Source organism: Scardinius erythrophthalmus, assembly GCF_964197995.2.
Source record: "Scardinius erythrophthalmus genome assembly, chromosome: 25".
Lineage (NCBI taxonomy): Eukaryota > Metazoa > Chordata > Actinopteri > Cypriniformes > Leuciscidae > Scardinius > Scardinius erythrophthalmus.
Genome location: NC_138245.1, coordinates 30,441,929 through 30,464,391, shown reverse-complemented (window position 1 = coordinate 30,464,391; position 22,463 = coordinate 30,441,929). Strand labels below are relative to the sequence as shown.

The 22,463-nt window shown below is 35.8% G+C and overlaps 1 protein-coding gene across 1 annotated transcript in view; it reads right to left on the bottom strand.

Moving 5' to 3' along the window:
- LOC308685634 (CLIP-associating protein 1-B) overlaps positions 1 to 22,463 on the bottom strand; it is a 72,695-nt gene that overhangs the window by 49,928 nt on the left and 304 nt on the right. The window contains exons 2-8 of the mRNA XM_081357553.1: positions 19,035 to 19,504; positions 12,162 to 12,240; positions 11,932 to 12,035; positions 11,761 to 11,852; positions 11,609 to 11,684; positions 9,358 to 9,455; positions 8,575 to 8,639 (exon numbers count right to left, since the gene is read on the bottom strand). Coding sequence (XP_081213679.1) covers positions 8,575 to 8,639; positions 9,358 to 9,455; positions 11,609 to 11,684; positions 11,761 to 11,852; positions 11,932 to 12,035; positions 12,162 to 12,240; positions 19,035 to 19,229 — 709 coding nt within the window. The 5' untranslated portion in view covers positions 19,230 to 19,504. The remainder of the gene's footprint in view (positions 1 to 8,574; positions 8,640 to 9,357; positions 9,456 to 11,608; positions 11,685 to 11,760; positions 11,853 to 11,931; positions 12,036 to 12,161; positions 12,241 to 19,034; positions 19,505 to 22,463) is intronic.

The window sequence follows — 22,463 nt, the reverse complement described above, 5'->3', positions numbered from 1 at the left end:
ATACTACTGCATACTACAAGCATACTGCTTACTACAATAATACTGCATGCTACAAGCATACTACTTACTACAATAATACTGCATACTACATGCATACTGTATACTACAAGCATACAGCTTACTACAATACTACTGCATACTACAAGCATACTGCTTACTACAATACTACTGCATACTACAAGCATACTGCTTACTACAATAATACTGCATGCTACAAGCATACTACTTACTACAATAATACTGCATGCTACATGCATACTGTATACTACAAGCATACAGCTTACTACAATACTACTGCATACTACAAGCATACTGCTTACTACAATAACTCTGCATACTACATGCATAGTGCTTACTACAATACTACTGCATACTACAAGCATACTGCTTACTACAATAATACTGCATACTACAAGCATACTGCTTACTACAATACTACTGCATACTACATGCATACTACTTACTACAATACTACTGCATACTACAAGCATACTGCTTACTACAATAATACTGCATGCTACATGCATACTGTATACTACAAGCATACAGCTTACTGCACTACTACTGCATACTACAAGCATACTGCTTACTATTTTTTAGACTGTATGCGAAACAAAACAGTATGCAGTACGTAATGATAAATGTTTCAGTATGTTGTCACATGACCTCACTTCAGCGCATGATTAATTCAGTGAATGTCCAGTTGGCATCTCATAATAAAAATTTAATAATTAAAATTAAATATCTGTTCCAATTTCTGTAAAGTGTATTAAATGTATAAAAAAGTGAAAAATAAAATAAAAATCAATTTATTTAAAAAAAATAGAACATACTTATATTAATAATAATAATTATTATTAATTTCTAGAGAGCTGTGTTTTGCAGAGAAGATGATTCAGAATGATGGAAGCAAATTTTTATAATAATAAATAAAAGTGTAATTTAAAAATATCACAAGTATAATTAAAACATTATTATTATTATTATTAGTAGTTTCTAGAGGGCAGGGTTTTAGAGGGAATGAGAGCTAAAGTTATGGAGGTGGGGTAGTTATAATAATAATCAGTACAAAATCATAAATATAACTATAATAATAATAATAATAAGTATTATTATTATTACTATTATTTTTATTATTATTATTAGTGTAAGTTAGCAACACATCTAAAATCACTCATAGCATCTTTAACCTTTGGAAGTCTGACCCAAAGAGTGAGAGGTTAAATATTACTGGTGATATCAGTCCTGGATTATTCATCACAAATCAATCTGAGAGCATTGCATTGTGGGATAAACTACATCACTGAACATGAACAACACATTTTGCACACGAGCAGAAGTAGGTACTAGGTGTGAACAGAAAATTCACATAATAAACATGTATACTGCAGAAATATTAATAGTAAAGTATAGTAACATCACACCCCATACAAACACACACACACACACACACACACACACACAGAAGTTTGTGTCTCATCTAAACAGCTGACTGAAGCATGACATCATCATGACTCCTGGTGATGTCATCACCGCGCGCTGACAAACACACAGTCACACACTGAGAACACTCAGCACTTTTAAGGAGTCACAACACATCTAAAACACACTGATGGACGCGTTTCTGATAGAAAGACAATTCATATTCAGTAATATTATCAGATGCTATTCGATGAGACCTGAATAATGATACCATTGTCTTATGTAGAGCTGCTTCATAGCTGAAATTAAAACAGTGTAACAAATAACCAGACCTCTAGTTATAAGTTCAAATAAAATAGAGAAGAAATCAGAACATTCAGGAATATTGTGGTCTAATAGCAGTATATACACACACAGATGCTCATGCAGGCCAGCAGGGGGCAGAGCACTGAAGATAATGGTGTTACAAAGCAAGTTTGCACTCTAGTTATGCGTCACTTCCAGCTGAAATTGCAACTACAATTGCAAAGTCAATTGTAAATTAGTAAAATAATAAAATGGCTTTTAACGAGACTCAAACTTTTATAACAGACATTATATAACAGCTACACAAACATGATCCGGTTGAAAAATCGAAATCACAAATGATCAACACAGTCATATGAGTAAATGATCATCTCTGCATGCAGAACACGCGCTGATTAGACAGATTCTGTCCTGATCCTGTGATTTAAGGCCAGATTTCACCACAAACAGTGTTTGACGCCACACACTGATCATCCTGACTAATGATTCCTGAGCCTGTGATTCAGAAAATCGGCTGAAACCAAAGTGCAAAAACACATGTGACCTTTGACATAAAAAGTGACTGTGGCTTAAGAAACTGATGCCGTATTAAAGTCTGTAAGGAAGATCAACTACATAATCCTCATTAAGACCGAACGAGAGGAATGTGAGAAAAATTGTTACATAACCAAACGTTTTTCAATATTTATGGTGTAGCTCACAGAAAACTGATGGCAGACGAAAATATGGTTTTCGTTTTAGATTTAGTTATCAATAATAATCCTGATCTGACTAAAGATGCAAACGTAACAACAATAATGCATGATCTATAAACACTTCATTTATATAATACAGCATTTTTTATCATTACATTAATGAGAATTTGAAGATTAAATCTGCTTAATTGTCATGAAAACAGCCATAATGAAAAATAAAATAAAATAATGCAATGGTCCTAAATATAGTTTCCTTTAATTCAAAATATAATTTCATCATTTGATTTTGTGGTGAATCACCCAAACGCTTCCTTATCTGCATGTGTGCAGATGTTACAGTGCATTAACACATCAAAGAAAGTGATCTTACTCCCTCCTTTAAGGCAAAAACACACACAATATCTGATCAGCAATTCTCATTTCCCAGCCAAATTATTCTCTAACCTACTTTTAAAGTGTTTCACATGAAGTGACGAGTAGTTTGACCGACCAGAGGTAAAAAAAAAGTGTCCTATTTCAGCGGTGTGTCCAATCCAAAGCCGCTTATTTTTGCGCAGTAAGTGTGTGCGTGTGGGCTGAGTCCCACACACACTTTCACTCTTACGAAAAGCACACAAGACGCTGTAAACACACGCTCTCTTTCCTGAAACAGCGCAGAAAGACCATATTAAACTGCACAAACCTCCGTTAGATTTCATGGTGTCGGACATCTAATGCTGAGGTTGATGCCCGTCTCTGTCTGATTCACAAGCACAGGCGTCTATTCACCGCAGGCATGTTAATTGGCAGCTGAGAAATGCAGGACAAAAGCAACATTCAGCTGAAAACACAAACATCGGAGGAAACTGAGGCTCATTTTCTCTTCATTACAGTCACTGTTTATGAAGCACGAGACAAACTAATCGATTTTACTAACTATTGTTTTAAAACGGATTTTATTTCTGTGTTTGAAAAGTCAAGCATCACTACTAGTGCTAATTTTAATGCTAATAACTTTAGAGTTTAACTCGACTTGCATCTGGTATGAAGATCTGTCTCAGTTCATTAAATAGAATTGTTTGTGCCACTTTCGCTCATGGTGAAAACTATACATGAATTATTAAAATTTAATTGAAGATATTCATGACCAATTTTTCCAAATTCAATCTAAAACTACATTTCTATTAACTTGATTAAACAAAAAAAAACTTTTCAAGAACATTAGTAATTTCCTCAGACGAGTAGAAATTTGGCAATCCACTTGAGTTATTAAATTTGATAATGGATACTTAAAATATATTCAAGATTTAAAATTCTAAAACTAAATTTGGATTAATTTGAATAAAAAAACATTTTCACATTTTCTGAGAGAAGTAGAACTATTGCAATCCTATAAAATATCTAACCACAAGTGTGAAATGTTCAATTTGCATTATGTTAAGAATGTGTCTAGTCATCTTTTTGATCTAAAACTAGAAAAGTTTATGCAACTGACTTTAATAAAAGTTATGACCTTCAAGAAAAAAAATGAGATGATTAACTTGTAATACTAGTGTAAGCGGGTTATGCAACAGACGGTCAGAAATGCATGTGACCTGAGAAGCAATCACAGTATATTAGGGGATTTGTGCAAACTTTGCTGTGCATTTTTATTTTGTGCATTATATAAGTCACTACACTGATGCATGTTATGTTCGTCACAAAATCCGAGACCGTCCCCTCAAAGACAGAAACCTGATCACTAGTGGTCACATTTGAGATGTAAATCCCAGGTGTAAATGGTGCCAAAGGTGATAACGGGGCCATTTTCCTCTGAAAAGCCTGAATGTGAGAGCTGTGAACGCTATCAGAAACTCCCTAAACGTGAAGAAAAACACATCCCAGGACCCTGAAGTCGTGTGAAAGTAAGAGTATCAAATATTGAGTTGATGATCATGAATACTTCAGAGCACCTCAGATACCTGAGACGTGAAACTCACATGAACTGAGCCAGCAAACGAGCCGTTAAAACAGCATTAATACGCTAACGATGTTGATCCCAAGTAGCAGAGCTGAGGAAACATCCAGCTTAAGAGACACGAGATGAGCTCAAGACGTTCAGAAGATGCTAAAACTCGCACCTGAATAGAAACGAGGGTGACTATCGGACGAAACCCTGAAACATGCATTAGATCACAGAAACAAACCCTTGCAAACATCTTTAATGCACACTGGTAAACACACCCGGCGCTGCTGAACTAAATGCAGTAATGTTCATGAGATCTTACCGTCCCCTGCTGTCATGACGGAGGCTTGATTTGAAGAAGTGAAGCTCTGCTGTGTCTTGTGACTGAACACACACACACACACACACACTGCATCCGCAGCGACTCCCTCTCTACTGACCTCGCTCACATTTAAAGGAATAGTTCACACAAAAATTAAAAAAGTCTGTCAAATCTGTTATCTGAGCATGAATGACAATGACATCTCAGAACTTTGATGGAGTGAAAGAGCATCAGTGATTTAAAAAGTCTGTTTACAACAAGGACTGATAACTATTATGTTTAAGATTTAGCCTAGTATTAAATATCATTCTAAATATAAAAGAATAGGAGAGTTCACGCCACAACTATAACGATAACGGCAGAGAGGAACGACATGTTGGAATCACTTTCAGACTTTTTTTATAGATTCATTGACAATCTATCAAAAATCCATCGAGCATTTAAAGCGGCAGACGGCAAAACTGCAGAATATAATATATAATATAAAATAATTCAATAAATAAATGAAATCTCTTCTTCACAGAAAAGCATCATATGATTTCAGAACACTCTGAGTATAGTGCATGAGTCAAATGGAGTAACTTTATGATGCTTTTATTGTGTTTTTGTCCATTTTGGAGTCAGAATAAATCAACATCCATTTTCACTGTATGGAAAACAGCAGCTCAGACTTTCTGGTAAATAAAAATCAAAATACATATTCTTGAGAAGCAAAACGACATTAGATATTGAGTCTTGTTTTCTTAAAAATGCATCAAAATGAAGTGAGTTTATGCTTTATGCTGTAGACTGATTTTAATGTGAAGGACTCTATGTGACGTTTACGCCTGAGAGCCTCTCTTCCATTCAATGACACATGAAATGAACGAATGCTTATATAATGTTCAGGATAATATTCTGAAAGAGCCGTTCTGTACTGTAATGTTAATGTGTGTCATGGATTCATTCAAGCCAGATCTATATAGTCTATAGTCTCTAATAGGCCGTTACCTCAGAAATCTGATCACAAGAGGTCACATTTGAGATGTAAATCCCAGGTGTAAACGAGGCCAAAGGTGATAACGGGAACATTTTCCTCTTGAACAGCCTGAATCAAAATATAATCAAACTATCATAACAGTGTAATTTTAATGAGCTCGTCTGTCGACATGATGCCGGTGAATCTCAGATCTGCTGTAAACACACACATCACTATGATCAGATGCTTTCTGAACTGATGCTTTCTCATTTCTGTGTGTTTATTTAGTTATTGAGAGGAAAGATCAGCACATATTTACATATTCATCTAAAGACGCTCTCAGCAGTGGACGGCGTCGGGATGTTCGTTAACAGTATATCACTGCAAAGCTATTTACTAATTATTTTTACCCCTAAGAGAAGTACGAAAAACTAAGTGCTGCTGCAGTTCACTTAACGGCCACCGGTGTCACTAATAACACGGGTTTCTGAATTCTACATATAGCCCCTTTAAACCATAAACTCACTTCATTTTGCTTCAAGTAAATATATCTTGATTTAAGATTGTACTGGAAAACAAAACAAAAATACTGATGTGTATAAACGAAATACTGTTCAGGACGCGGCTCGTGTCTGTGATGGTTTGTATTCGGCTGAGGTCTCTTTGAAGTGTGTTTTGTTTTCAGGGGCCGCTGTGTGTCTGTAATGCCGTTAACCTTTAAAAAGGCCTGGAAATAAATGCCGATGGCATGTTTGGCCTTTTATTGTAATTCAGAGAGCAGTGAATGTTCAAAACCATAACGAACACATTTATACAGCATTGATGGGTGACACTGATTGTGAATATGAGCCGTACAGCTGCATAATACATCAAAATTACACAACCCGGAGATTCGGGACAAAGCGCTCCCTTTATAATCACTGAAGCTGTCAATCACTTACGTTCAGCGCCTGCTTACTCAGATCTATCTGAATCTCTTATTTACATTATGTTTACACTTTGTTGGCAATATTTGCAAGCATGAAGAACACTAAAGCACGCACCAACAAAAACTTACTAACAAAAACTAACTTAAACGCCTCTGATTGGCTATTGCGTTCATGCACTCAACAGATACGTCTGTGATTGGCTACAATGATCACCACATCAAAAGCATGTTGTAAAAAGAAACCGTTGACGCTCTTCACACATACACACCGGAGCGTTTGCCTATCAGCGGGTAACAAATATACCCGGTACTGCAGAAATGCTGACCTTGTCACATATTTAAAATTTCAGTATCCCGGTAGTAGATTTGACAACCCTATTTAGGACTATTCAGATGCTTGATTTTCACCTAACAGATGATAAAACACTAGGGCTGAGTAAAAAAAAAATCGATTTCCCGATTTTAATCGATTCTCATTTTTACGAACCGAAATCGACTCTTAAATCCCAAGAATCGATTAGTCATCCTGTTTTCAGTTGATGAATGAATAAGACATTTTAGCGCGCATCCCATCCAATAAATCGCAATAATCTTTGTGCTTTGTAACTATTGATATGAAACAAAGTCTCAGATTTGAACTTACGTCCATTTTCTTACGAAATTCAAAAACATAAATACGGTTTTGGCGCTGTGGCGTGAGATCGCTCTTGCTCAGCTCTAGAGAAGCACATGATCTTCTCTTCCGCATTAATAACACCAGTTACCGCGTGAAATAAACATGAGTGAGCATCTGAAAGTGTGTTAAAAGATAGAGTACAACTTATCGAAGTCCGTATCATGTGACATGAAATCAGTGTTTCAACCGTGGAAAGACGTCAGTAAAACAGCTTGTAAACAATGTCATGCATCGTCACATTTACCTCAGAAAAACCAGATCCAGTGACCATAAACTCGTTAGTCAGCGAGAAAAATTAACTCTAGAGAGGAGCATTCTGCTAAATATACGCACCATATTACATATTCATTATAATTTTTAATGTTCTTCAATATTTAATGCATGTTTGAATAAATCTGGCAAGTTTTTATGACAGCCACCATTTAAATGTTTATATTTCATATAACTTTATTATTATAAAAATAAATAAAAGTGTAATTTAAGTGTTTGTATACAAATCAGTTCATTTTTACCTTCAATATTATAGTGAATGAAGCCTAGAAGGCTACAACTGACTCGTTAGTTTACAGCATTAGTTAAGAGATTTGTTTTCCTTGAGGAAATTTTTCATGTATTGTACCTGATATCCAAAATAATCAATATCGAATCGAATCGGAATTGAATTGCAAGCTTGTGAATCAAAATCGAATCGATTTGTGAAATTTGTGTCAATACCCAGCCCTATAAAACAGGTTTAAAAAAACCAGACTCATGGAAGTGTAAAATACTGCTGTGTCACGACACTCTCATGCACAAACACGAGCAGTTTCTTCAATGTTAGTCTATCTCAGCCTAATGCACTAAACCAGGGTGCAAAAATAGGATGACTGACACGAAACACTGTGGGTGCTTGACACTTTTGAAACAGTCATCACTTCTGCCATTTATATGCTTTAGATTGAATCTGTCTCTAAATGCATATGGATGTATTTTTTCATATGCGTAATGTACTGTAGAAAGGGAAAACGCATTCCTGTTTTGTAAACTGTGCAATGCTGATGGGCGAAGTCTTTCCACATTCCACCGTCTCGAACGAAACCAAAACCACGGTCACAAAACACACACACAAAATCACACGCACAATGAAACTGGGGCAGCGAGGAAACAATAGCTGAACAATGGGAACAATCTCTCCAGCGAGCAATTCACACACACACACACGCACACACACACATAGAAGAAACCTCAGTTAATGTCCCAGTAAGTTCACATAGCACCTGAACACACTTTCATCCCTTTCATTTAAAGCCGACAGCATCTGTTCCTGCTCGCACATACATCACATCGAACACCAGATCACTCACCCGTGGACAGGATCATGTTCCCAGACCTCTGGACTTCATCAAACCTGCTGAAAATCACATTCAACCTGAACAAAACAAACAGGAGATGCTTAATCCAAGGTTGAACACATTATAAAAATTATTATTCAAACACAAATACACACTAACACTCCAAAATAAATCATAAAGGGATAAATAATTATTATACATTTTTAATAAATTAAATAAATCAATTGAAGAACATGTGTTTTGTAAAATGTTATGCAATGATTTTAATAATAGTTATATCTATATATCTAATAATAATCCAGCTTTTGATGTTGTTTATGTGTCTATGTGGTGTTTTTAATATGCTTTAAGATAAACCATGTGTAAATTCATAAGTCGACACATAAGTCAACGCCCGTTTCCTACTGTCACAAATATGTGACCAATCCCGTCACAAGGGGGCGGGGCTTTTCTCCACTTTCTATGACGATCGATGCTGATGTTTAGAAGACAGCTGTGTTCAAACATTTATGGCTAAATTTACATTAACATTAACATTAACACTTGGCATTGTGTCGCGTTTACTACAGTTGAGCGAGTGGATCAGGTAATCTGAGCTGCTGTGAGTGAGTGGAGGCGGGGCTAATTTGCATATTCATGAGTCCGCGTATACTAAACGAAGGGTGTCGAGTTACATTCAAGCTATTTTAATGCATGAAGAAATTTTTTTCACAGGAAAAAAAACACTTGAATATGTAATTTTGATTATCAAAGATGAGTTTTAAGGGATGGAGGACTGTAATGTGGTTTTATTACCGTGACTGTGGCAGTCCCTTTTTCCCCAGATCCATCCTCACTCTCTCTCCCACGTGTCTGTAAATCTCCACCAGACAGTTCATCGCTCCGTCTCGCACCTGAGGAGGAACGTATTTATTTATTCATTTAGAAGAAATTCATTTACCAAAAAAAAAAAACAGTATATTGCAAAAAAACAGAATAAAAACAAACGCCACATAGAGACACTGATCTTCCTATAACTATGTTAAAAAAACTGCTTAATGCACAGTATACAGCCCATGATTTTTTTTAATATAATGTGAAATAAGAGTCCTTTGTGGTAAATAATCACTGAATCCTCTCAACATAAACATACTGAATCAAACAAGCACAATATGTGACCACAAAACCAGTCACATGGGTCAATTTTTGAAATTGAGATTTATACATCATATACAAGCTGAATAAATAAGCTTTCCATTGATGTATGGTTTGTTAGGATAGGACAATATTTGGTCGAGATACTACTATTGATAATCTGGAATCTGAGGGTGTAAAAAAATCAAAACATTGAGAAAATCTCCTTTAAAGTTGTGCATTTATGTTCACGATTGTGCTGCATTCACTCACAAAAATACATGTTTTATATATTTACGGTAGGAAATTTACAAAATATCTTCATGGGACACGATCTTTACTTAATATCCTCATGATTTTTGGCATAAAAGAAAAATATAGAATTTTGACCCATACAATGTATTGTTGGTTATTGCCACAGATAAACCCGTGCGACTCGAGACTGGTGACGTGATCCAGGGTCACATATATCACACAAACAGCAGTTTTAGTCGTTCATCACTGTCACCATCACTGTGAACAGCAGCAGGACTGAAGGAAGCCATCGGCTGCAGAGTTAACGTTAACCTTCCTTGTCTGGGGGTGGATTGGGATGCTCAATGAACGTGTAGTGAGAACAGCCCTGCTAACACCTAACCAACACATCTCGCATCACCTGGACTACCCAGTTCAGGCTATGGTGCAATTTTTGGAACCCCTTAAAATATTTTAGTACCAAAAAAAGAAAATGTTTAAATTAAAGCGACAGCGTCCACCTTTCAGTATCTGAGCTTCACACTAACAACTATTTATTCTATACTGAACACATACATGCCATTACATGATCAGCAAATGTAAAAAATAAATAAAAGTAATTGTCAAAAAAACAATATAATAATGTAGTTATTTAGTAACACCCCACAACACAGGAAAACCCCATACATGGGATTTTTAAATAGTCTTTATCATTTCTGATCTATGTTCAAAAGTACTGTTTAATGCACAGTATAGCCCACGATTTTCTTTTTCAAATATTATGTGTAACTGTAAACAATTATGCAATACTAAACAATTGTTCATGACTTCACTATGCTGCATCAAATAATTAAAAAAACAGATGTTTAAATTCGGCCTGTTACAATCATGCATTTTATGCATACAATGAATTGTCATACAAATAATTGCGAATAACTCATTAATTCTGTGTTCATGTCACTTGCAGTGCAAGCCTAACACATTTTTATATATATATATATATAATATAGCAATAAAAAATAATAAAATAGACCTATATGATTTACTTTAATGCTGTGAAAATTAATATTCATATAATATAATATAATTTAAAATAATGTAATATAATAAAATATTATATTATATTATATTATATTATATTATACAGTCTTATTAAACCCGCAAACCTTCATATCCTTGTGAACAGTGTTTTTTTATAATCTTTGGTAAAAATGTGTTTAAAATTTAAATTGAACAATTAATACAGTTATCTAATTATAATTAGATTGAATATCACGATCAGATGACTAATCAGTAATCCAGACAGTCCTAGTTTAAATAGTGAAAGAATAGTTTGTTTATAGTTTATAGTTAGTTTTTTTAAAAAATAGTTTTGCTGCATTGGTCACACTGGAAACATTCATGAAATATAAACATAAAGCTCAAATAAAAAGCCTAAAGTTCAGTGCACAGCATTGCATTGTGGTTTTTCCATATATATCCTTTTTGAAGTAGCATGTAAATATGGTAACCATTCATCAGCAACATGTTATATAATCAAATGAGCATGGCTTTACCATCTCGTAGTCGTCTCAAAGTCAGTTGCAGTCCCTGTGATCACCAGCAGGAGGAGCCATAGACCACGATACTACAATCCCTGCCATCTCATGAAACCGAAAACAGAATAAAAGTCTGTCGATGTGAAGAAAAACACTCTCACCTGACTAGTGGGGTCTCCCAACAAATGACAAATGTGAGGAACAATCTTGCTAAGGGTTAAGCCGTGGGCTCCATATCTACAACACACAAAGGGAAAAGACATTTAAAATAAAATAGAATTTTAAAAAGAAACTAAATCTGATGGATACATACACATTAAGAGTGGAAATAAGGCAAAAGCAAACAGCTTCTCTGGTCCTGTTGTTTTTATGTCTGAAGCCGCCCAGCATTCGGTCCCAAACATACTGCAAAAAATATGTTTTATCAGTTTTAACCACAGTTTAAAAAGAGTTTAACTCTAAAGCAGGACGCAAAGTGTTTCACCTGCGGATTGGCCGCTTGGTCCATGATTTTTAACAGAAGTGACTGTGCTTGATCTCGAACCTGGTCCTTAGAATCACCTAAACGATCGATTAAACTGGGCAGAACTGAGAGAAGAAGAAACAAGACTTTATATCTGAGATTATTAGCATCTGCATTGTTCTGAGAATCAACAAACGTATGAAAATCAGTGGTCAAATGCATATTTTAATACATATTATGAAATTATTCACCTGTTCCTATTTGTGTTTTGAAGCGTTCCTGTAGTCTGGTCACTAGAGCGGACACTATGTCCATTCCCAGCAGAGCCACCTTAAAAAGACAAAACAATATTAATCTAAAAAATAAGATAAGATAAAAGTAGGATATTTTTATAAAAATATCAATAACTTGCATTACAAATGACATTCAGTAACATTTCCACACTGAAAACTCTTTTTTTGTAAGTCAGAGGGTGTATGCAAATTAAAAGAGCAAAGGATTATGGGTAATGCCAACTGTACTGCATTTTAATGTCAGATTATCACAAAAATAAAAGTCCTTTGTGGTAAATAATCACTGAATCCTTTCGACTAAAACATACTGAATCAAACAAACACAATATATCACATAAACAGCAGTTTTTGTCATTCATCACTGTCACCATCACTGTGAACAGCAGCAGGACTGAAGGAAGCCATTGGCTGTATATAATGTACTAACCTTCCTTGTCTGGGGGTGGATTGGGATGTTCAATGAACGTATAGTGAGAACAGCCCTGCTAACACCTAACCAACACATCTCGCATCACCTGGACTACCCAGTTCAGGCTATGGTGCAATTTTTGGAACCCCTTTAAATAATCTGTTATGAAAATATATATTACACAATACAGTTAATAGCACCCTCTAGCGTGCATCTGAACATCTGCACCAAATATATACATTTATTGACCACATGCATGGAAATACATGATCAGCAAATGTATGAAAAAGTTTAAAAACATAATATATTAAATTAATAACAACCACAACACAGGAAAAGCCTCTAATTAGGATTTTTAAAATCATTAATTAATCAAATAAAATAGAATATGTTGTGATTAATGGCACTGAAATGCATTGCATTGTTCACCAGCAATGTGTGCATGTTTTATTAAACTGTTTTGAGATATATACACATTTTAATGAATTTGTTTCTTCTTGAAAATCTTTGAATCTGTGTTTTTTACACATAGATTATAATTATATGCGACTCTATCTAAACTCTGGCGGCCCACCATAGTCTAATCTGTGCCACCACAGTTTCATAATGAACTGAAAGTATTAAAAAAAACTTCTCTAATGTTGTTTTGCGCCATTGCTTTGGTAAAGTATCTATCAAACGAACTAAAAATTGAAAATGCAATATAGCTTTGTGCCCTTTTCAAATCGCAACAGACTGTGATTTAAATAAAGTAACTTTAAGTTTACAGTATGTTTGCGCTGCGTGTTTCAAAGCGTAGTGAACACTTGTGATCCGGTGTTTTCCACATCTCAGAACGGCTCAATCTGCATGTGTTGAATTTAGTGTGTATTCAGTAATGTAGCTGGCACCAGTTATGCTTTATTTACACATTTGCATAATTTCCAACATTTTTGTAGGAAGATGATTACAGCACTTCTCTAGATTTGTAATGAGACGCGTTTTTAAAGGTGTTTTCCCGCCAAAATAAAAGCTCAACTGCAGTTTCCGTCAGAATTCCGTCAAAATAAAAGCTCAAATAAAATAAAAGCTCAATTAAAGTTTCCATCAAAATTCCATCAAAATAAAAGCTCAACTGCATTTTCCGTCAAAATAAAAGCTCAACTAAAGTTTCCATCAAAATTCCGTCAAAATAAAAGCTCAACTGCAGTTTCCATCAAAATAAAAGCTCAACTCCAGTTTCCATCAAAATTCCGTCAAAATAAAAGTTCAAATAAAATAAAAGCTCAATTAAAGTTTCCATCAAAATTCCATCAAAATAAAAGCTCAACTGCAGTTTACGACAAAATTCCGTCAAAATAAAAGCTCAACTGCAGTTTCCATCAAAATTCCGTCAAAATAAAAGCTCAACTGCAGTTTCCATCTAAATAAAAGCTCAACTGCATTTTCCGTCAAAATAAAAGCTCAAATAAAGTTTCCATCAAAATTCCGTCAAAATAAAAGCTCAACTGCAGTTTCCATCAAAATAAAAGCTCAACTCCAGTTTCCATCAAAATTCCATCAAAATAAAAGCTCAAATAAAATAAAAGCTCAATTAAAGTTACCATCAAAATTCCATCAAAATAAATGCTCAACTGCAGTTTACGACAAAATTACGTCAAAATAAAAGCTCAACTGCAGTTTCCATCAAAATTCCGTCAAAATAAAAGCTCAACTGCATTTTCCGTCAAAATAAAAGCTCAACTGCATTTTCCGTCAAAATAAAAGCTCAACTAAAGTTTCCATCGAAATTCCGTCAAAATAAAAGCTCAACTGCAGTTTCCATCAAAATAAAAGTTCAACTAAAGTTTCCATCAAAATTCCATCAAAACAAAAAGCTCAACAACAGTTTCCTTCAAAATAAAAGCTCAAAGGTTTTATCCCTTGCATTTAATTTTAAAATTATTGCATTTAAGAATTTTATCTCTTGCATTTGGAAGCTTTCCGCCACTGTATATTAAAAAAAAAAGGTAATTGCGAATTTTTATATTTTTATCTGGGGTTCATGTCCCCAGACCCCCAAGAGGAACAGAAGTCCATCCCCACAGTCTCACAAAATCCTGTAGGAAACACTGCTATATATAGGGTATCATGAACCAGATGAATGCTTTCCTCACAACATTAAGCAGATTACACACCACATTTAAATAACCACATGGGTTTATTACAACATTAGAATGTTTATTCCATCACATTCGTCCTAACTGTGACTTTGAGCATGTGTGCGGTAAAATAAGATGGCCCGGGTTGCAGTGGGACCCCTCGCTGTCCTCATTACGGAGAGTGGGGTGATTACTCTCGGCTGGGTTTCCAGGCCAGCTGTGGGACGAGCGCTCTGATTGGCTGCGGAGACTCAGGCGTTTGTGAGCTGTTAAACGTTTGCTAAAGGAGTCCAGAGGTGCGAAGAACACAATGTACATTAATTCATTTTTATTAAGAGATTATACTGCATCACAAATCTATCAAACTTAAGACAGAATATCAATTCGATTTATCTAATTAAAATTTATTTTATTCCCCATATGTCTCTGAGAGTGTCCTTACAGTAACATTAGTACAGCAGCGCTGCAATTACAAATTCATCACTCATGCTGAACTACATTCACTGTAGCCACGTCTTCTGATGACTGTGAGAGAAATCCGTGGGATGGATTTCAATATGTGCATTAAAGGGATAGTTCACCCAAAAATAACCTCAAGTTGTTTCAAAGCTGTATGCATTTCTTTCTTCTGCAGAACAGAAACTTGGGCTGCGAAATGGAAAAAGAGGCATCGACATATAAGCTGGCAGAGGCGCTGATTTCACTCTGCAGGTTTTATGAACTTTATGCGTCTGTACGTCAATGACACAGCTGGAGTTCAGGAGAGTACTCCGGATTCACTTTACTTTTGCACAATTGTGCGTCCACACTGAGACCTGAGCCATCGGGAGTGACACAAAACAGCGTACACACAAATGAGAAAATCATCCTCATCTTGACCAACTTAAAGGGATGGTTCTTCGGAGTAAAATCAACCTAGGGTCCTTTGCACCATGACCTCGAGCCAAAAAACCCCTCAGAAGCCTTTTCCCTTGGTCGAACATTATTAAAGTTAGAGCTCATTTAGAGATATCAGCCGAATGGCTTAGTGCAGGCGCTAATGGATCCAAGGTTGTATCTGGTAAATTACTCCACTAATAATGCCCAGAATGGACCAAACTAATACGGTAGTACAAATAGGTTCTGTACTCATAAAACGAGGCATTGGAAAGTTTGTAAGTACATCAGGAGTTTATTTAAATAACACTTGCCTGATGGCTAATGCTATCGCTAAGCCGATGCTAAGCGATGTATAAGGATGTAGTGTGTAACGACACCCAGTTCCAGGAATGCACTAGTATTTTGTTGGTAGGACCAGTTTATAACAATTATTAGTTAACACTAAGTTGTCAACCCTTCGGAAAAAATAATAATTCGTCATTACACTACATCCTTATGCATTTCTTTCTGCCAGGACTTTTACGGGCTTTTCTCAACTCACGGAAGTGACGTCGACGTCCGGGTTAGCAGTAGCATGAGCCGTCAGGCAAGTATTATTTAAATAAACTCCTGATGTACTTACAAACTTTCCAATGCCTCGTTTTACGAGTACAGAACCTATTTGTACTACTGTAGAAGTTTGGTGCCATTCTGGGCATTATTAGTGGGGTAATTTACCAGATACAACCTTGGATCCATTAGTGCCTGCACTAAGCCATTCGGCTGATATCTCTAAATAAGCTCTAACTTTAATAATATTCGAACAAGGGAAAGAAGGCTTCTGGGGGGGGTGTTTGGCTCGAGGTCATGGCGCAAAGGACCCTAGGTTGATTTTACTCCGAACCATCCCTTTAACACAGTCAACACATTTGTCTCATACAAACACACACAATCTCGACTTTAAAACACTCTTCAAGCACTCCTGCCATTGATCATAGAGATACAAAGAAACAAAAGAACACAGATAGCCCTGCCCCCAATCTCACACCATTGGCTGGCTAATCAAATAAACAAAAAATTATCCATCTCCTCCAGTTAGTCAACTGACAAAACCATTAGACAAACATCAGGTTGCAATCACTCTGCTCTTCACACAGTCAGTGAGCTATTTTAATATTCTCAGGCTGAATCATCATCACTCTTCTCCAGAAGGCCCTTGAAGCCCACGCAGATACATGATCTCTCTCGGTGTAGGAAGAAAGTTTAGTAATGTGAGAAGCGCTTACCAACAAAAGAGAAGCTTTCCTGCAGTTTTCTGTCAAAATAAAAGTTTAATGGTCTAACGTTTGAAAAGAAATTAAGACAGTCAGACATTTTATTATTGTAATTCTACAGTGTCAATATAAAAAATAAAATATTGTTTTTAAATAAAATATGTGACCCTGGACCACAAAACCAGTCACATGGGTCAATTTTTTGACATTGAGATTTATTCATCATATGAAAGCTGAATAAATAAGCTTTCCATTGATGTGTGGTTTGTTAGGATAGGACAATATTAGGAAATCTGGAATCTGAGGGTGCAAAAAAATCAAAACATTGAGAAAATCTCCTTTAAAGTTGTTCATTTATGTTCACGATTGTGCTGCATTCACTCATGTTTTATATATTTACAGTAGGAAATTTACAAAATAACTTCATGGAACATGATCTTTACTTAATATCCTAATGATTTTTGGCATAAAAGAAAAATCTATCATTTTGACCCATACAATATATTGTTGGCTATTGCCACAAATATACCCGTGCGACTCGTGACTGGTGATCCAGGGTCACATATAATAAATAAAGCTTAAATAAAGCTTAAATAAAGCCAAAAGTAAATTAATATAATAATAAAAATGACAAGAAAAATTATTTGATATGAAGGGATTTTCTCAAACAAAATTGTTTTCTGGCTAAAGTAATGAGAGTAACGACCATCAGAAAATAAAGCACTGAAAAACTCAAGGACACACTGAAAGCAACAAAAACCTCCAAACGTATTTAGAAGCTTTCTGTAAAACTCCCCAGACAGCGTCTAGACAGCATTTCAGCTTTCCTCCATCAGATCACTGAAATACACACAATGTCAGTAAATTATAAGCATAAACCACGTTTTTCATTTAATACAAACTGCCTGCCATCCAAAAATGCAGTCCTGTGAAATTATAAACCAGAGTTTCCACTCAAACTCAAGCTTCAGAAAAGACAAGCGCAAGCACAGTCCCACTGAACTGTTGAGAACGGGAGTGAGTCGCCCTTCCAGAAATGATAACAAATGCCTTTATCATCCTCAGCAATCATTTCCACCGATACAACACACAGCAATTCAATTCTGCAACAATGCTATGCAACTCCAATGCAACCTGAGACTATATCATAGTCGTCGTGCACACTTATAAAACATGTATAAAGGAACATGCATCAACCAAGGATGCAAAATAATGTTTAGGGAATTACAGTCTCTGCTCAGCTTCTGATGGGAAAAGGCTTTCAGCAAATTCACTTTCTCCCAAAATTAAAAGTTTAATTCATGTTTTTTCAGATAGATATCCATGTTTTTTTAAGCAAAGATTTAAAAATCTGTAATGTACTGTAGGAGCAAATCTAATGTGAACTGGTAACCTGTTCCAGAGTTTAGCAACAGCAAAAGCATGTTCTCCTCTTTGTTTTAAAGGGATGGTTGATGATGATTTGACTTTTCTGACTTTAGTTAGTGTGTAATGTTGCTGTTTGAGCATAATCAACATCTGCAAAGTTACAACGCTCAAAGTTCAAAGCAAAGGGAGATATTTGCTTTTAAAGAAATCGCTTTTTAAGGACTACAACAAACGGCTGGTAGAGACTTCCTCCCGGGTAAGTGACATCACCAACCCTACAATTTACATAAACCCCGCCCTCTGAACACAATCTATAGATTATCATGACAGAATATGCTAATCAATGACTAGAAGATAACTACACATCAGCTTCATAAATTCATCAACTAACCATTCAGAAATGTCCTGTTGCTTCTACATGTTGTCTCTTCTTCTTGAGTCTCTCCATCATTGTCTGACTCCGGTTTGAACATAAAAGGCTAAAAGTTTTTGAAATTTTCAGTGCATGTGTGTGTGAGGTAAAAGGACACAAGCTGTTGAAGCTCCGCCCCCTGTGCCGGGAGCAGCAGCTCATTTGCATTTAAAGGGACAGACACAAAAACGGTGTTTTTGCTCACCCTCAAAAAGTGACAATTTTAACATGCTATATAAAAATATCTGTGGGGTATTTTGAGCTAAAACTTCACACACACACACTGGGGACATCAAATACACATTGAAAAGGAGAAGAGACCGAGATGGGTTATGTAGAGATAGAAGTTCAGATAGATGAGAGGGATATAGATATACCAAACTCTCTCACCTTGAAATTGCTTGCGTTGACCCATGAGGTTGCCAGACTGTCCATCATCCTATCCAGCATGGTCTGATCGTTTTCCAGGTCATGTGACTTCTGTCTGTCCAGAATGTAGTCTATGATTTCCGGTCCAACTTGAAACCGACGTCCGACCTCTTTCTGCGTGACCTGCCCCACTATGTACTCCATGTTGGGCTCCATGACTTCGTCAAGACCGGCCGAGACTCAGGAAGACAACACATAAAAACACAAATACTGGCCTGAAAACAACCTGTGATCTTGTTAATCCAAAGACCGAATCCAAGAAGCCGCAGGAAGAATGAATGTGGGATTGCGGACGGCACCGGTGCAACATGTGTTGATATTATAACCGACGAATCAAACGGTGCTGGTGCAAATCTTTCTGCAGGGAAATCGTGTCAAACGGCCAGTCCATCATCGTAACGAAGTCCAGTTCCTCGTCTCAGGGTCAAGTTCTGCAATGCAAATTAAAATAGTTATTTATTCACAGGTCAAGTATTATAAAAAGTCTATCCAAAAACTTAATGATCAGTTTAAATCTATAAACCTTACTGTATCATCTCAATTAATGGACAAATTTAATCTTATTATCTTTATAAATTAAACAATAAATGATATGACATGGTTTCTTTAATACTTTAATACTGTTTTTTTATGATAAAAGATGTATGAATGTACAAATGTAAGAATAAATGGTTACACTTTATTTTACAGTAAGTTGTCCTTGTTACAGTGTTATTATACATTTAAGTACTGAGTAATAATATTTAACTGCATGTACTTTCCATAGGGTTTTGGCGTTTGGTTTAGGGTTAGTTGCATGTAATTAGTTATTAGATTACCATGGCTTGCTATTAAGTTTTTTTGCTCAGCAGAGACTGTGGCTAGCGGCTAGTTTCCAAAGTTACGAGCCACTCAGCATTTTCACTGGTCACAATTTTGACATCGATACCATGGGGAAAACTGCCATATATATTTTTTTGTATTATCTCATGATTTGGCAGCAGGTTTATTAGGCTGCTGTCACTTTAAGACCTGACGCACGTATCCATTATACTGTTACACATGCGTTTTTTTTTCTCAACTGTTTATGTTCACTTAAAACACAACTGACTGTGTTTACGTGAATACTCGCCAAGACCAGCATTTTGACATTATTTTGTGTGTATTTGACTGTTTAAGCGCATCAAGCAGCGAAAACAAACTCAATTTAACACTGAGAGGCGGCTTTATGTGTGCACACTTTGGGTATGTGCGAAAAATCTGCAGGAATGAGTAAAATTATGCGCAATAATCACAGCGTGTACAAATAACAAGTTCACATGATACACAGCCATCTTCTAACCGTATACATACTGGGAACTATATTCTCAGAAGGCGAAGCACTGCTACTTCTGCGTAGTGATTTACTCCAACTATTCTCAGGCGCTGCGAGCAAATCACTCCGCAGAAGTAGCAGTGCTTCGCCTTCTGAGAATATAGTTCCCAGTTTGTGTACTGTTAGAAGACCGGCTGTGTGTCATGTGACCTTGTTATTCGTACACGCTGTGACTATACAAATCACAACATGTAAATAGGAAAATGTAGGCGTTATTTTGTCATTTATTGGGAGCAGTATGCTAGCTGGAGCCATTTACCTCCAGTCTTTGTGCTAAGCTAGGCTAGCGGTGGGTGCGTCAGACAGAGTTACGGCACGCACGGAGAAGAGAAGGGTATGTGTGGACTTATCTAAATCTGGGAGATACGGTGAATAAGCTAAAGTCCCAAAGTGTTACCGAATAAACATGATGAACTGAGGGTAGGGGAACGTTAGAATAATGTTAGAATAACATTCTACAAACCAAAAATCAACATTCTATTTCTTTTAAGAAAACTTTCTAGGCTAACCAACAACACACCTCAAAAAAGAACGTTCTGGGAAACAAAAATTGTTAGCTGGGAATATAGCTACTTTTATTTTTCATTCTTGTTCTGTTCTTATTATCGTTAAACTGAAAGGATTTGTTGTGGGGAGAGAGGAACTAAAGCACCCTGTGTTTAGTGTTTATAATGTTTAATAAAATGCAACATACGTGAATTATGTTTTTTTCTCTATATATATATATATATAAATTGTTATCATCCCTGTAATAGGCTCAACCTTTCTTTTATTTGTCCTATGGTAAACACAATGATCAACTTATATGTAAACGCACAGTATTAGGCCTACTTTGAATTTTCAAATAACACAAAGTGCAATGGCAGTAATACTTTGTAATTACCATATTCAAACACCTTGATATTTATGACATTTTATGATATGATAACGCGGTATTTGCCATGGTAATTTCTTGTAAGTGATTCAAATGCAAAAGATGTCACATGCATCATGATGTGTCACGTGAGAACATAGATGTACCCTATATTTGAAGACATTAGCAGTCACAGTTCACCATTAAGCATTAATGAAGCAGCTGTTGTGATTGCTAACCTAACTTTAGCAGTGTTTAATTTCACCGAGCAGTTGTTTAGCAGCTGTCTGGCTAACAGATCTCAGTATAAACAGGACGGGCTGCATGACACTTACATGCTAAACAAACCCCGGGCCTTTCAGGGAGAACTCAACGAGTATTACGCGCTAAAAAACGATAAAAAAAACATACGGATAAAACATTAGCGACACTAGCAAGCGTCTGGATATCGTTGCTTGGTAACGGTGAAGAATGTTGGTTGTTATTAGTGCACGAGGCCCAAAAAGACGATGTTTACAACACGCGCGCGACCTTACATATTTTAAAATATAAAAACTTCACGTGCATTTTTTTACACACAAAATATAACAAGTGCATGCAAAAATATTCTTAACTGATATATTTAACCTGCTTAAACATCATTCAAATAAAATGCATTTACCTGCCAAGCAAAACCGAATAAGATATTAATACATGTTGCTAATATTAGTATGCATAATGTATATAGTAAACAGCATATAGATATATAAGTATCTATATAATGCAAGTGCATTTTTCACTTGTTTATGTTAAAATAAGTTCCAGAAGAAAACATTTGGTTTTAATGATGTGTAGATATTTTACTGGAGAAAAGATACAATAAGACATTTTGCATATCTTTATATGACTAACAAAAAAGTACCTTGGTTTTTCCCATGTCATTTTTTTAAGTAGCATAAATGCCACACAGAATTTCACTCGTTTAAATTATATTTTCTAATTTCCTTCTTGTTGCACGTGCATTCTTTCACATGGCATCAACTCATAGTTAAACTATATACTAGATTAATATAGTACAGTATTAATTGTACAGTAAAAGGTTTGGGGGTGACTTTTAAAAATGCAAAAGGAAGACCAACCCAACTGAGTGTACAGAATGACTAATGAATAAATTAATGCAAACAATGATCGAGATGGAAAGAAA